This window comes from Chinchilla lanigera, unplaced genomic scaffold, assembly GCF_000276665.1.
Source record: "Chinchilla lanigera isolate Chin_1 unplaced genomic scaffold, ChiLan1.0 scaffold00015, whole genome shotgun sequence".
Lineage (NCBI taxonomy): Eukaryota > Metazoa > Chordata > Mammalia > Rodentia > Chinchillidae > Chinchilla > Chinchilla lanigera.
The window spans coordinates 31,660,003-31,674,877 of record NW_004955416.1 but is presented as its reverse complement, the minus strand read 5'-3'; the positions used below and the strand labels follow the sequence as shown (position 1 = coordinate 31,674,877).

The following is a 14,875-nucleotide window of genomic DNA, read 5'->3' as shown; positions in this document are numbered from 1 at the left end:
AATTAAGACTTCCTTACTTTGGGGCTGGGGATTTAGCTCAGCGGCAAAAGTGCCTGCCTGGCAAGCGCAAGGTTGTGAGTTCGGTTCCCGGTACTGGAGAAAAACCAAAAAAAAACAACAACAACAAAAAAAGACTTCCTTACTTTATGATCCTTACCCAATAGCTTTTATCCATAAATCCCAGCAACTACTCTGGTGAAGACTTTACATAGCTAATAAATTTATATGTAGACAATTTGATTGTTCCTTTGCCTTGTGTGAGTACCACCATCAAAGACATCAAAGATGGAACAGGCTGGTCTTGATAACACATGCTTGTAGTCCAAGCACCCTGGTCAGCTAGTTCAAACTCATTCCGGGCAACTTAGTGATTTTGTAAAACCCTACGTTAATATGCAAAAAGGATGGGGCTGCATGCAAACTGACACAAGAACACTAGGTTCAGACACACACATACCCACACACACTCTCTCACAATGCAAGAGATGACATACAAATAATCAACATTCAAGAAGGTGGACTCAACAGAAAATATAATGACAATCACTGTTTCACTGGAAAGTTACTAACCAGTATCAGTCACTGCACATTCTATCCAAAAAATGAGAAAATGGCCTCTAGATATGTTTGCTAGAATTCACTATAAACACATTAATTTCAAAAAAAGTTTTTACTCTATCCTCAACAATTAAAAAAAAAAACAGGCAAAGGGAAAAAAATGTACAACAGTACCTCACAGTTTAGTTGCTCTATGCATTTATTTTTAGCTGTTATTAATGCAGAAAGAGGGACAAAAAGCTCATAAACAATCTACACAATTTCACAAGATGCACTGTGGGGGAAAAAAGGTAACTTATGGACCAACATTATTTAGGGTCTTGGTGGACGCATTCCTGGGGGAGGTGGACCTAAAAAGGAGAGAAACAAAATCCAGAAGACAGTTAGGTAAAAGGGGTATAAGTCTTCAAGGATGTGGCCAAGCTTCCAAAGTTCCTGCAGTCCTTACTTACCTCTAATTCCTGGTGGTGGGGGTCTCATTCCAGGAGGGGGCATGCCTATTGGTGTCCCTCGAGCAGGAGGAAGCCCAATTGGTGGACCCATGGGTGGTCTCATACCAGGTGGTGGAGCCATAATGCCTAAAAAAATGGCCAAAAAAAAGGCCTCATAGGTTGGCGTAGAAAAGTTCTTAGTATTCAGCCCAAATTAATACTTGAAGAAATAACCCATCACCAATAAGAGGGTCAAATAATTTCTCTTTAAATGTATGCCTCTATGTGACATCCTCAATATGGAAGAGCCTACAGCCTTCATTACATAAATTACCTGGTATAGTCCCCATATTCTAATTAGGCATGTATTCACAGACTTTATTCATTACATTATTCACAGTATTGTGAAACATTACCTCAAGATCACAACATATTATGTCTCAAAAATGCAAACTAAACTTCTTGCTTACAAATCTCTTACCTGGAGGTGGCGTTGCTCTGCCTACAGGAGGGGGTGGAGTCCCCCTTCCCGGTGGGTACTGGGTGGGAGCTCCAGCAATGCTGGCAGTTGCAGCCACAGCAGCAGCTGCCACAGTACCTCTTCCCTGTGGAGTCATTACCTGAGAAGACATGAAGAATAGGCAGTAAAAAAAGGTAAGTGACACCTTGAAACTTGCACATAAAATAAATGGTGGTTGTCCTACTAAATACTAAGGAACTACTGCAGTGTTGCACTTACCTCATTCATGTTTTATTTTTGCAGTATTGGAAAACAAACCCAGGTAACTATGCCAGCTAAAAACACTATCAGTGATCTACACCCAAAGCCCTTCATTCCATACTTTAAAACAGGTCCTGCCGTGCATGGTGGCACATGCCTATAATCCCAGCACTCAGGAGGCTGAGGCAGGAGGATCGTTGCAAGTTCGAGACCAGCCCGGAGTAAGTGAGCTCAAGGCCTGCCTGAAACACACAGCGAGATCCTGTCTCAAAAAAGACCACAAAAATGTCCTGGCATATTAAAATCCATTAAGATATTTTACCTTTCCTCATATCTGCCATGCCCATCCGTATTCTCTAGTCTGCAAAGTAATAATGGTGATTTCCCTTCTCAAGGTAGCTTTAATTATTCAATGATCACTTTATCAAATTGCTGTATTTCTTGCCTACTGAGTATTTGGCTAACAGTTCCTTCCAGACTATCATCTGCTTAAATACTTAAGTCACGAGCTCTTGTCACATTTTCCCCTTTATCAAAAATCCTCCCCTGATCTTAGTGTGATGGAACATACCTATAACCTCAGAATTCTAGGAGGCTGCGATTGCAGGATCACAAGTTCAAGTCCAGCCTCAGCAACTTAGTAATGAGCAAGACTGAGCAAGATCCTGTCTCCAAATAAAAAGGGCTAGAGGTGTGTTTCAGTAAGATGACTGTGGGTTGACTCTCCAGCACTGCCATAAAATTTCCTCCCCTGGTTCCTCACCTGTTGCGATGGACCCCCTACTCCTCGGACAGGGCCTGCTAATCCAGCAGGAGCCTGCGGAATTGGTACACCAGCTGGTACACCTCTGCCAGCTGCCCTCCCAACCCCAGGACCTCCTGCAGCTCCAGCAAGTGGTACCCGAGCAATGCCAGTCTGAAACAGAGAAGTTTATAGCTTAAAACCAAATGTGTTTCCCAAGTTCTCCGGAGTCTTATTTAATCAGCTGTACCCACTATCTCCCCATAGCACCCACCCATGCTAGCAATATATTCAAATGAAAAATAATACCATGAGGTACCCTCCAGATTACTAACATGTACATACTTCTCAAAATGAGAGGACAAATATTCACTATCAGTAACTTCAATTATAACCTAGGTCATACACAATGTAGGTAATACATAAAATTAACCCATCAAAATACCCTTCAATCGGGGGCTGGGGATTTAGCTCAGCGGCAAAAGCGCCTGCCTGGCATGCGCAAGGTTGTGAGTTCGGTTCCCGGTGCCGGAGAAAAACCAAAAAATAAAAAATTAAAAAAAAAAATACCCTTCAATCTTACAAATACAGATAAGCAGGATCTGACACCAAGTGCTGGGCACATTTTCCTCAACAAAATTATACTACTGTGCTTCTGTTGTGTCTTCATTTCGGATTTCAGATGCCATGTTTATGTGTCAATTAAAAACTAAAGGCCGAGTGTGGTGGCCCACGCCTGTAATCCCATCACTCAGGAGGCTGAGGCAGAAGGATCACTGTGAGTTCGAGGCCTGCCTAGGCTACAAAGTGAGCTCAAGGCCAGCCTGAGCTGCACAGTGAAACCCTGTCTCAAAAAGGCAAACAAACAACAAAAAAACTAAAGACAAAATCACAAAGAAAAACAAAAATGTCCATCTTTCCCTGCATCTTGCTTACATCTTTAGGGGGTGGCCCTTCCACAGTCATGGACACCAAGTTCTCCCCACGGAGCAAGACCAGACCCAAAACCCGCTTCTCCTCACGCTCTGGCTGTTTAGCATTCTTTGGCCTATAAATGAAAAGTAAATTTTAGTGATGTAAATTTCAATAATAGCAAGATTATATTACAGAATTATCAATTTAGATAAAAACTGATAGCAAGATTCTCGTATGGATTTGAGACTTGCTCCATCCCTCAAAACCTCTAATATAAGCATAAATAGTACAGCTATTTAATGTTAGTCCTTTCAAGAATGCATGTTGGTATCACACAAATATTACACAAAATTCTTTTGCAATATAAATGCAAATGCCAAGACTGAACCTTTTTAAGACACGCAAAATTAAAGCATCAATTTACATGTTCAAATGAAAAGGCTGGGCAAGGAGGCACATGCCTGTGATCCCAGCACTTGGGAGGCTGAGGTAGGAGGATCGCTGCAAGTTTGAGTAAACTCAAGGCCAGCCTGAACTGAATAGACCAAAAAAAAGGAAAAGCGTATTTGTTAAAATCATATAATAAATCTTGATGGTGTAATTGAGAAATGTAAACAGAACAATGAATATATCTTGACTCTTCAACCGTGAAGAATTATTATTTCTTAATCAAGATTCAAAGATCAGGGGCTGGGGATTTAGCTCAGTGGCACAGCGCCTGCCTGGCAAGCGCAAGATCGTGGGTTCGATTCCTGGTACCAGAAGAAAAACAAAAAACAAAAACAAACAAAGATTCAAAGACCATCAACAAAACACACCAATTAAGGCTTAAAAGTTATTTTGATCATACTATATACTTTTATTTCTCAGTAGTCTATAATTGTTTTTGCAAAATTAAATGACTTCTGAGCAAGATGGTGCTCCCCTGTAAATCTAGTTAGAGGGTTCTGAGCAGACTGGGGCAAGATGACCTCAAGTTCTATCTCAGCCAGGGTCAATTTGGAAGAAGACCTTGTGGCAAAATAAACAAAAGAAGTATTAGCCGGGCATGGTGGCACATGCCTGTAATCCCAGCAGTCAGGAGGCTGAGGAAGGAGGATTTTTCCAAGTTTGGGACCAGCACGGGCTACAAAATGAGCTCAAGGCCACCCTGAACTGTATAATGTGACCCTGTCTCAAAAAAATAAAACAAAATAGTAATAATAAAATAAGAAGAAATATTAAAGTGGATGCAGAGGTACTGGAAAAATAAAAAAGAAACAAATACTCAGTTGTGGTGGCACACACCTGTAATCCCAGCACTTAGGAGGCCGGGGCAGAAAGACTTCCATGAACTCAAATCTAGCCTGACCTATACAGTGAGTGCAATGCCAGTCTAAAACACATACAACCCTATCTCAAAAAGAGAATTAAAAAAAAAAAAGAAACAAATACATTAATTTAAAAATAAATGCAATGACTTTAAGGTTCTGACCCTACTGACATGAGGCCAAAGTTTGACAAAGACTGGTCAGACCATATTTTCCCACCAAGTTCCATCATCCTTTATAATGTCAGCTCTGGTCTTGGCTTGCCACTGCCTGTGACTTCTACACTCATCACCCAAAGCTGCCTTACTTGATCTTCCTGAACTCATCACAGTCACAGAGGATCAAATTCATATGCTTGTCAAAGGCCTTGAAGGTGCCAATGAAGATGCGGCCGTCCTGCAGGATGCATCGCATTCGATAGTCAATGTGCTGCAGCATCTTGCTGCTCTTGCCCACCGTCTGGATGAAAAACATGAAAGAAGCAGCAATCACCACACCTGAGCCTAACTCTGTAACCCTCCCTTTCCCAGAGCAACACCAACTTGATTTCCTCAACAGCTTCCCCTTGAATCCTTTTCTCTACCATTCCTCCATACCGACTAAATAGATTGAAACAAGCTTTGGCCCAAGATGCTCTCTACTCCTCAGAATCATTAGGCAATTTTTCATAACCGTTTAACTTTTTCCCACAGAGAGAACCATCAGCCATGCTCCCTTTTACAAATGTTAGTCCTTGTCTTCTTAAGTACAGGTCTGCTAGGGGTATGCCCCATGCACAGCCTGGGACAAATTCCTACCCCAAATCCAAACTGCAGGTCCCAACCCAACGGAAGCTCTCTAGTCTCCTGAACCCACCATACCAGTATGCCATTTCTGAACCTTTTCTTCCATTTCATTTTTGCTCCCCTTAGGCACCATTTAACATCCTGATCACACAATGAGACTTTAATATGAAGACATGCTGCTCCTCTACTAATTTAAAGTGATCCTTTCGATTACCATAAACCATTATAAAGTACGCTATCTCTCATCCAGTATCTAATTTTCCATCCCTTGGAAGTTTATTTTTGCCTTTGAGTATGTACTATCAGAATTATAGTACTATAGTTAGCACAATCTCCATCTATTCAGACTGCATTCTTCTACATTAATTAACTCAATCCTCATCTATTTTCCACGTGAAACTATATTCATGGGCCAGGGATTTAGCTCAGCAGCACAGCTCCTGCCTGGCAAGCATGAAGTCATGAGTTCGATTCTCGGCACCAAAAAAAAAAAATTACAAAAGCAGCTTCCCACCTCTATTTTAAAGCACATCTTACCATGATTGCTATATCACCAAATCCAGTGTCAAAGATAAAATTTCAGGAAGTTTAATACGTAGGGGACAGCTATAAAGGTATGATGCGGTTTCTCCTAGAGGCAACGCAAGGTGTTCAGAAGTTTCACAAACAGCAGGTGGAGTCTGCAGAGGAAAGTTTGTTATAGTTGCACAGCAGGCACCATGTCTTTAAAAGTGTAATTTAAAAAAATACTATAAAATTTTTAAAAGATTACATTCCCATATCCACACAAGGGACTAACAAATTCTGTAATTTCCTTATCTTAATCTTCATTTTACACACTTAGAATAATGAAATGTTTTGATTTCCAAGCCCAAAATTTAACATCAATATTTCAATTAATACTCAGGTATAAAGAAATCCTCAAGTAATGTTGATACTTTTCACTCACTGGCTGAGCCACATAAATGTTTACAACTGCATGTTGTTATTTCTCCTAAAGCATCTTAAAATGTTAGGTAATTTTCCTCTGCAAGAATGAACTATATTATAAATAAGCATGAGACAAATTAGCCAGTATTATACAGGGTTTTTAGCTGCTGACCACCACTCATTGTAAAGTGAAACATAAACTGTATTACTTTTACATCAAAATTTGGATTTAAGAATTAAAGTAGCATTTTTCTGAGAAAGGGTCTCGCTATGCTATGCAGGCAGGCCTTAAACTCACTATGTAGTCCAGGCCGGCCTTAAACTCAGAGATGTTCCAGTCTTAGCCTGCTTAGTGCTGGGACTGCAGTAGTACATCTTCACTCCTACCAAAAATGTTACCATTTTTTTTTAAAAGACAACATACCTGTAGTGTTACCAGTATAAAAATTTCCAGTGTGCTTGCTGTCCACTGTTTAACAGATAACAAACATCAAGTATAATGGTTGGGAAATTTTTTTCCCCCCGCTGGTAGATTGAACCGAGGGACTGTTGTATGCTAGAAAAAGCACTTCATGAAAGAACTATACTGCCAGCTCTTTGGTTAGGCAAATTTTGAATAATGCATAGTATTTCAGCATGTGAAAATCAAGTAACTCAAATGATACTTAAAAACTACAGAAACATCAGAACAAAGTAAAAAAAAAAAGTAGGTAAAAATGCATTATCATTTGATCAAACATAAAGGTATGAAATAGTTCAAGTAAAGGTGTACAATGTAGAAAATGTTCCCTTATGATCCGAATTTTTTTCAGACAGGGTCTTGCTGTGTAATCCACTTAGACCTGAAATTTCCGACTCGGTCTCCCAAGTATCTGGGACTGTAGGCATGTATACTACACCGATACTGAGTCTAAAAAATGTTATGATTTGTATCAGATGTGCCGCAAAGCCACATGCTCACAGATGGGAGCTTTTGGAGATGACTGCATCATGGGAGTGTGATACAGGGTTAGTTCACTGGTGAGTTTATACCTGGGTGATGTTGCAAGATGAAGTCTGAGGGGAAGAGGTGGGTCACTGCAGGCGTGGCCTGGAGATATACAGATATGTAGATAAAGATACATAGATATAGATATAGGTATATATAAATATCTATATCTATATATCTATATCTATATATCCCTCCACTTCCCTTGATGGCTGCTGCTTTCTGCCTGCCATGTCATTAATTCTTTCGTCTGCAATGCCGGACTGCCATGCCACCCTGTCTTGCAGTCAGCCCACTATGGGCTTAGACAACTACAAACTATGGGCCAAAATAAACCATTCCTTTTAAATTTTTAGTGTCACGTATTTTGTCCCAGCAAAGAGAAAATAAAACATACACAACACAATTTATAGGGATAGAAAATGCATTATTTCGCTCAGAAATCAGAACATGGGTTCACCTCCTAGAGTAGTAAAAAGGGATTCCTCTAAGGAAATTTGAAATTTAGGAGCAGTTACATCTCATCCCTGTGTCTGGCACACCACCATTTTGAACCCTAACAGGGAGGAAATAAACCACTTTGTAGCATGATCAAATTTGTCTTTATGATAACGGAGGAGGAAATGTTGCAGGAGGAAGAGGACAGGAAGAGCAGCAGCATCACACAGATGGATGGGCGGTCATGGTGTATCTTCTCAGACTAAAGACATAAGCAAATAAACAATCTGCCATCCCACACAAAAGCAAATGTTTTCAAATTTTTCTAAAGTATGAAATTACAAATAATTAAGATGCACTCAAATGAAAAGATACTTTAAGTCAAAATAAAATATGATCATTCTTGCCTAAAGCACATGAAAGAAATGAAAGACCATGGAATACTAGTACTTCGTAATGCTCATTAAAGTCCCTTAAAATTTGATATTCAGGCATGGTGGCACACACCTGTAATCCTAGCACTCAGAAGGCTGAGGAAAGAGCATCATGAGTTAAAGAACACAGGCTACATTAATGAGACCCTGTCTCACAAACAAGAAAAATGTGCAAAAATTTGAAATTTTAGGTTGCCATACAACAACCCACCACAGGAAAATGTGCCAAGTAAAATTACCAACAAGAAAATACAACTACATTATTCATCCATAAAATAATACCAATTCAAACCACAAGAAGTCAAGTGTGGTGGTGGACACTTGTAATCCCACCACTTGGGAGGTTGAGGCAAGAGGATCATAAGTTCAAGGCCAGTTTGGAGTATATATCATGAATTCAAGGCCAGCCTCAATTATATAGTGAGACCCTGTCTCAAAAAAAAATTAAAAGAAAAAAACTTTTCTGTAAAATTTTACTTAATAAAGAACAAAACAATTTCTGTGATGCTTAAAAAGTGATATAACTTAATACTTAAGAGTCATACTAAAAAAATGAAAAACTAAGACAAAATTAGCATTCTACATCCTACCTTCGAAAACTTATCCTACTGAACTTTTAGATACCAAATATCAGAATTACAGGTTGCATTACCTTTATCCAAAATGCTTGGGACCAGACTAGTTTTTTTCATATATTCTGGGATTTAGAATTTTGGCATACATGAATAAATGAGATACGCTGATCGAAGGAAAGACCCAAATGTAATATGAATTTCATTTTTAAAAACCTTATCACATAGCTTGAGGCAATTTTAGCCTCAACACAGTAGACATAGTTCCAGATTCTTGGCATATGTTGGGTTTTGAATTAAGAATGCTCAAGCTGGTGTACTTCACTGTGTTTCTATACTTTGCCTTGTAAACCCCACGAACACATCCACATTTCCACCCTGAATTCAAGAATCACACAGCAGCAGCCTTTCTATGGTGTCTTTTCCGCACTAACTTCTGCAATGCCATGAGTACCTCCACTGGCCCTATCTTCTCTTTTTTCTTTTTTTTGACTCAGTCTTTTTTATTTTGTATTTTATAGATGTGAACTGTCTCAGCCCCTTGAGTAGCTGGTATTACAGGCATGAGGCACCATGCCCAGCCCTACCTTGGTTTTTTCTTTGCAACAGCTCCTGTAAAACAAAAGTGAATAAATTATGCTTTGAAGAAGGCAAGATGTTAAACATTTAAGGTTGTTCTTGTCACAATACTAAAAACTGACACTACAGTACCAATGTAGTCGTGGTATATATAAACACACTCCCACCATGGCTAATACTCCAATAAATGTTATTTACAAATGTTATTTTCAAAAATTTTATTTATCTCATCTACAAGTAGCTGAGTTACTTTATACCAACCCCTATGCTAAGGAAACACTAATGGCCATGTTATTTAGGTACAGTTAGAGATTCACAGTAAAATAAAACAGATCTAGTATTTGAAAAATTAAGATGGTACTACTTGCAAATAATAATGTATGATTTAAATGTTATGTTAAACTGTATGACAATTTGTGTACTGAAGAGCCAAAACATCCCTGGGTAAAAAGATCAAATGTACACAGCTACTCACTGAAAAATATCTTTATGCTGGGAAGCAGCTGTGAGCCAGTAATCAAATTTTACTATGTGTTCACAACCATGTTCTTTTTAGCAACTAATAAAATGACTGGCATAAATTATTCAAGAGAGAATTTCCTAGAAAGGCTGTCTCCTAAGATCGAAACTCAAAACAGTCGCTATATAGTCTTTTCTTGGGATGGCGCTTCTGGGAATCACACTCAGGGCCTCACTCTTGCAAGGCAGGCACTGTGCCACTGAGCTAAACCTCTGGCCCCACCATGAAGTCTCTTGTTTTGTCTTTTTGAGACAGGGTCTCGCCAGGCAGTTCACCCTGGCCTTGAGCTCACTTTGTAGCCCAGGCTGGCCTCGAGCTCACCAGCGATTCTCCTGCCTCACTCAGCCTCCCCAGTGCTGAGAGCACTGGTATGTACCGCCATATCCAGTCTCAATGAAGTGAGGTTGAGAGGTAATATTTCAAAAACAAAAACAGGTTATCCATGAGCCTCCTTTCTCTTTTTTTTTTGCCTCCTTTCTCTTTGATAAAATTTATTTATAAATTTATCTATACTGCCAGAAATAAGGTCATTCTCGTCATCAAATAGAAAAAAAAAGCCATAAAGGAAAAGTTATACAAACAAAATCAATTTCTGAGTAACTGTTTCTTTCAAAAATATAAATAACCAAGCTGGGCATGGTGGGCATCCCAGCACTCTAGTGGCTGAAGCAGGAGAATCACACCATGAGTACAAGGCCAGCCTTGTACATAGTGAGATCCTATCTCAAAATTAATCAACAAACATAAAGTATAAACAAAATTGAGTTACCAACATAAAATACAAACTAACTACATCTATAGTGCATGGAAAAATTTGAATACTATCTTTATTATCTGCTAATTAAAAATAAATATACTGGTGAAAACAGAAAAGTAGAAAAAAAACAAAACAGGAAATAATCAGTTAAATAAGTCTAGGAAATATTTACATTCTCTAATATGCCTAGCTAATAGAAGTTACATATATGCACAGTATCCGTTATGCCTACTGAATTGTAACTAAAATAACTAATGTTGATGAAAATTTATAGTTCACTGGCACATTGTTTTTTGAAGGTAATGAAAACTAACAATACCTTGCAGCCGGGCGTGGTGGCGTACACCTGTAATCCCAGCCCTTAGGAGGCTGAGGCAGGAGGATCACTGCAAGTTCGAGGCCAGCCTGGGCTACAAAGTGAGCTCAAGGCGATCCTGAACTGCACAGTGAGACTCTGTCTCAAAAAGACAAAAAAAAAAAAAATATCTTGCAAAGGGCCAGAAAAATGAAGTCTCCCACAAAAAGTAACTATAAACATTTATGAAAATATTCAATAATTCTTTAATGAAGTAATTCTCACATAAAGCTACAAACCATTACAAAATAAAATGAATAAAATCCCCTTCACCACATGCAATACAAACACCACAGCAGGGCCACTCAGATCATATGTCCATTGGTTTGTATTTTGTTGGATGTGTTCATTGCATGAAGCTTTTAATATTTTTTTTTCCCCATTACCAGGGACCTCCAGGCCCTTAACACTGACCTACAAGCCCAGACCTTTCCAAGTTCTCACAATGTTGGACAGGCGAACCTGAACTTATGATCCTCCTGCCTCATTCTCTCAGAGTGCTGGGACTACAGGGTTATGCACCCAAGCTCAGAGCACTTTTTAGAGGTGGGGGAGTACTGGGACTTAAACTTGGGGCATCATGCTTGCCAGGCAGGCATTGTGCCACTGAGCTGCACCCCTGGCCCTCGGTGGCTCTCTTTTGGTTTGGTTGGTTTGGTTTCACTGTGCTAATGTGTATGAAATTTTTAAGGAAAAATATATTTTAATTCTAATCACTAAGCACACTGTACCAAGTGTATTGCTACAGGTCTATGATTCCATCACTCAGGAGGGCTGAGGCATGAAAAAGAGCAGAAGTTTGAGGCCAACCTAAGCTAAACAGTAAATCCAAGCCAGCCTGGACTACATAGAGAGCTCCAAAAACCAAACAAAGAAAAAGTAAACCTCGAAGGTCTATTCTATTTATTTCTGATTATTCTGGTAAGGGGTCTAACGTATTTGCTGAAATGAGCTACCTTAATGTTCCAACACTCTTTAACCACCTCGCGGTGTCTCAGCTAAGAACGCCTGTCTCAGCTCTGCCTGGAAATCCACCACAGGAACTTGTTGCTGCTGAGAACGCCTTGGGTACAGCTGACACCTATGACAAAAGCACAGACAGCATTGGTAAATGGTGAGAAAACATGTGCGTACACAGAACTGTAGGTCTCTGCACAGAGAAACATGCATGTGACTCGTGGATACTTGCCCAGTCGCAGATATCCTAAGGGTTGAGCCCAGGGCCTTTAACTGAGCTATATCCCTATCCCTTTATAAATTTTTATTTTAAGACAAGAGTCTTGTTGAGTTCTCAGTTGCCTGAGCAGGGCTCAAACTTATGATCCAATCCTCCTGCTTCAGGCTCTCAGAGTACTGGGATTACAGGCATGTACCACCATACCAGGCCTGGTGCTATTTTCAAATAACTAAAAACCCAAGAGCAATTACCCCTATAGAAACACCCTTAGCACCATACTCAACCATTTATATTCCAGTTACCCTATACGGAAACAATCCTGCCTACAATGTGGTAGGGTGAGATTTCCTAAATGATCTTTTTTTGGAAGACATCAAGAGAGTCATCTATATTTATCCTAAAAGTCACTATCAGAAACAACCAGGATGATTAAAAGTTCTCAAATATATAAATCTTGGGGTGTAATGCTACTTCATTAACAGAATTGCTGCCTTTTAAACTACATAAACCATTCATCAGTAAGCAGGGAATGTTACAGAAAGGCTCAACATATCCTGAAGCATCAATAAGCAAGCCATGGCCAGGCATGGTTGCACATGCCTGTAATCCGAGCACTTTGGAGGCTAAGACAAGAGGATGGCCACGAGTTCAAGGCCTGCCCTGGGCTAAGAGAGTTCAAGGCCAGACTGAACTACATAGGGAGACTGACTCAAAAAAACAAAAAAGTAAAAAAAGCCAGCCATGGTGGCACATAACTATAATCCCAGCACTCAGGAGGCTGAGGCAGGAGGATCACTGTGAGTTTGACACCAGCCTGGGCTACAAAGTAAGCTCAAGGCCAGCCTGAACTGCATAGCAAGACCCTGTCTCAAAAAGTAAATAAATCTTCCGTATTACATGCATGTGTTCCTCCTATTAAGGGCATTTAATCTCTTCATCACACAATACTTTGGATTCCAAGTGAGATGTTTCTGGAACCAGATCATACTCACTCTTGGTTGCTCAAGGAAGCCGTTCGTCTACGTTTCACTTGGACTTCCACCTCTGGCACGTGCTGCTCTGTAGTTCTTCTCAGATGTAAGCGATCCCTGAATTAAAAAAGATTTTTTCGACCAAGGATATATGTCAGCCACACAGCACCTGCCTGGCAAGCTCGAGGTCATGAGTTCAATGCCCAGTACCAAAAAAAAATTTTTTTTCTAATAGACATTTTTTTGTAGACATTTACCAGTTTATGAAACTACTTACATGTTACATTTAGAACTGTATTAAAACATAATGGGCCTGTGGCTGGGGATTTAGCTCAGCGGCAAAAGCGCCTGCCTGACAAGCGCAAGGTTGTGAGTTCGGTTCCCGGTACCGGAGAAAAACCAAAAAAATATATATATATATAATGGGCCTTTAAATCTACAATCCAAACAAAGAAAAATTAAAACATGCATTAGATTATCTTTATCCTTCAAACAATTACGATCGGTCCAGTAAGCTGTTTTCAAAACTAGCCTGGGAAAATATGTGTAGATGATAATTTAGTAATTTTTAGGGGCTGGGGATACAGCTCAGTGGCATAAGCGCCTGTCTGGCGAGCACAAATTCCTCAGTTCAATCCCCGGTACTGCAAAAAATATATAGATAATAATTTTTACAGTGGAATAAAAAGATTAAATAGCAAAATACTTAATAGAAGTCTTGTTCAAACATTGCTTTTATCAGATTTACAAAAAAAAAGAGAGGAAAAAAAAACTGATTAAGCACAGAACTTCAGCCATGCAGGCAGGGGAGGCACCTCCATGTTGAGAGCTACAGAACATCCCACAAAATGGCTGCTTTGGGGAACTGAGAATCAAAATGCTCACGTGACACAGCCATGTCGGGAACTGTAGGAACCATTTCTACACTTTTAAAGTTAAGCTATTTATTCTCATTTTTCCAGAATCAACCATCTATTGGTAGTCCTTGGTCACACAATTCGGAAATAACCAACCAGAAAGGTCACACAAAGGGCCTTTAACATAAAGTCATACAACTAATAATCTTAAAGGGAGAACTAAAAACTTCCCAAAAGCTACTTCTCTGAACATTGCTTATAAAAATAGAGGTAAACTTTTAAAATTGAAAATAGCTGAAAAAGCTCCAGTGGTTTTATTGCTTTAAAAAACTTTAAATATTCTAATGAACACATGCACCTGAACTTTTAACTCAAATATATATTCAAATAAAATATTAACTTTTTCAAAAATATTAACTTTTTCAAAAATTTATTTTTGTATTTTTTGTGGTACTGAAGGTAGAACTCGGGCTTTGCAGATACATCTCCAGCTAGCATTCAGAAACCAATCATTCAGATGTGAAGTCGGGCGTGGTGGCGCACGCCTGTAACCCCAGCACTCGGGAGGCTGAGGCAGGAGGGTTGTTGCGAGTTTGAGACCGGCCTGGGCTACAAAGTGAGCTCAAGGCCAGCCTGAACTGCATAGCAAGACCCTGTCTCAAAAAGACTTAAAAAAAAAAAAAAACACTACCAGAAAATGAAAATTAGAGAACAAATTTTTTCAGCTTTCTAAAATTACATTTTCCAACACAACTTAGAAAAGCCAGATATACGGCCTACATTAGATGAAGACAAAAACAGATAAAAAGGAAAAGAAAAAGACACGTTTGTTCTT

At 39.4% G+C, this 14,875-nt stretch overlaps 2 protein-coding genes across 2 annotated transcripts in view; both read right to left on the bottom strand.

Moving 5' to 3' along the window:
- Window positions 1–733: 733 nt before the first annotated feature.
- Window positions 734–6,089, bottom strand: Snrpn (small nuclear ribonucleoprotein polypeptide N). Its single transcript, XM_013512673.1, has 7 exons — window positions 6,000–6,089; window positions 4,985–5,136; window positions 3,389–3,500; window positions 2,474–2,626; window positions 1,471–1,609; window positions 1,011–1,136; window positions 734–908 (listed from the first exon to the last, which is right to left on the bottom strand). Exons 1-7 carry the CDS (start codon window positions 6,000–6,002, stop codon window positions 871–873), a joined length of 723 nt encoding a protein of 240 aa, XP_013368127.1. The 5' UTR covers window positions 6,003–6,089; the 3' UTR covers window positions 734–870.
- Snurf (SNRPN upstream reading frame) overlaps window positions 6,075–14,875 on the bottom strand; it is a 13,140-nt gene continuing 4,339 nt past the window's right edge. Inside the window, exons 2-5 of the mRNA XM_005381679.2 lie at window positions 13,205–13,300; window positions 11,992–12,116; window positions 9,412–9,436; window positions 6,075–6,142 (exon numbers count right to left, since the gene is read on the bottom strand). Of these exons, the coding sequence (XP_005381736.1) occupies window positions 12,011–12,116; window positions 13,205–13,300 (202 nt within the window). The 3' untranslated portion in view covers window positions 6,075–6,142; window positions 9,412–9,436; window positions 11,992–12,010. The remainder of the gene's footprint in view (window positions 6,143–9,411; window positions 9,437–11,991; window positions 12,117–13,204; window positions 13,301–14,875) is intronic.

Coding starts and splice junctions, on each gene's coding strand:
- Snrpn (XM_013512673.1), bottom strand. Junction 3,501..4,984: donor GATGAGTTCAGGAAGATCAA/GTAAGGCAGCTT, acceptor TTTCATTTATAG/GCCAAAGAATGCTAAACAGC. Junction 1,610..2,473: donor TAGGGGGTCCATCGCAACAG/GTGAGGAACCAG, acceptor ATGTCTTCTCAG/GTAATGACTCCACAGGGAAG.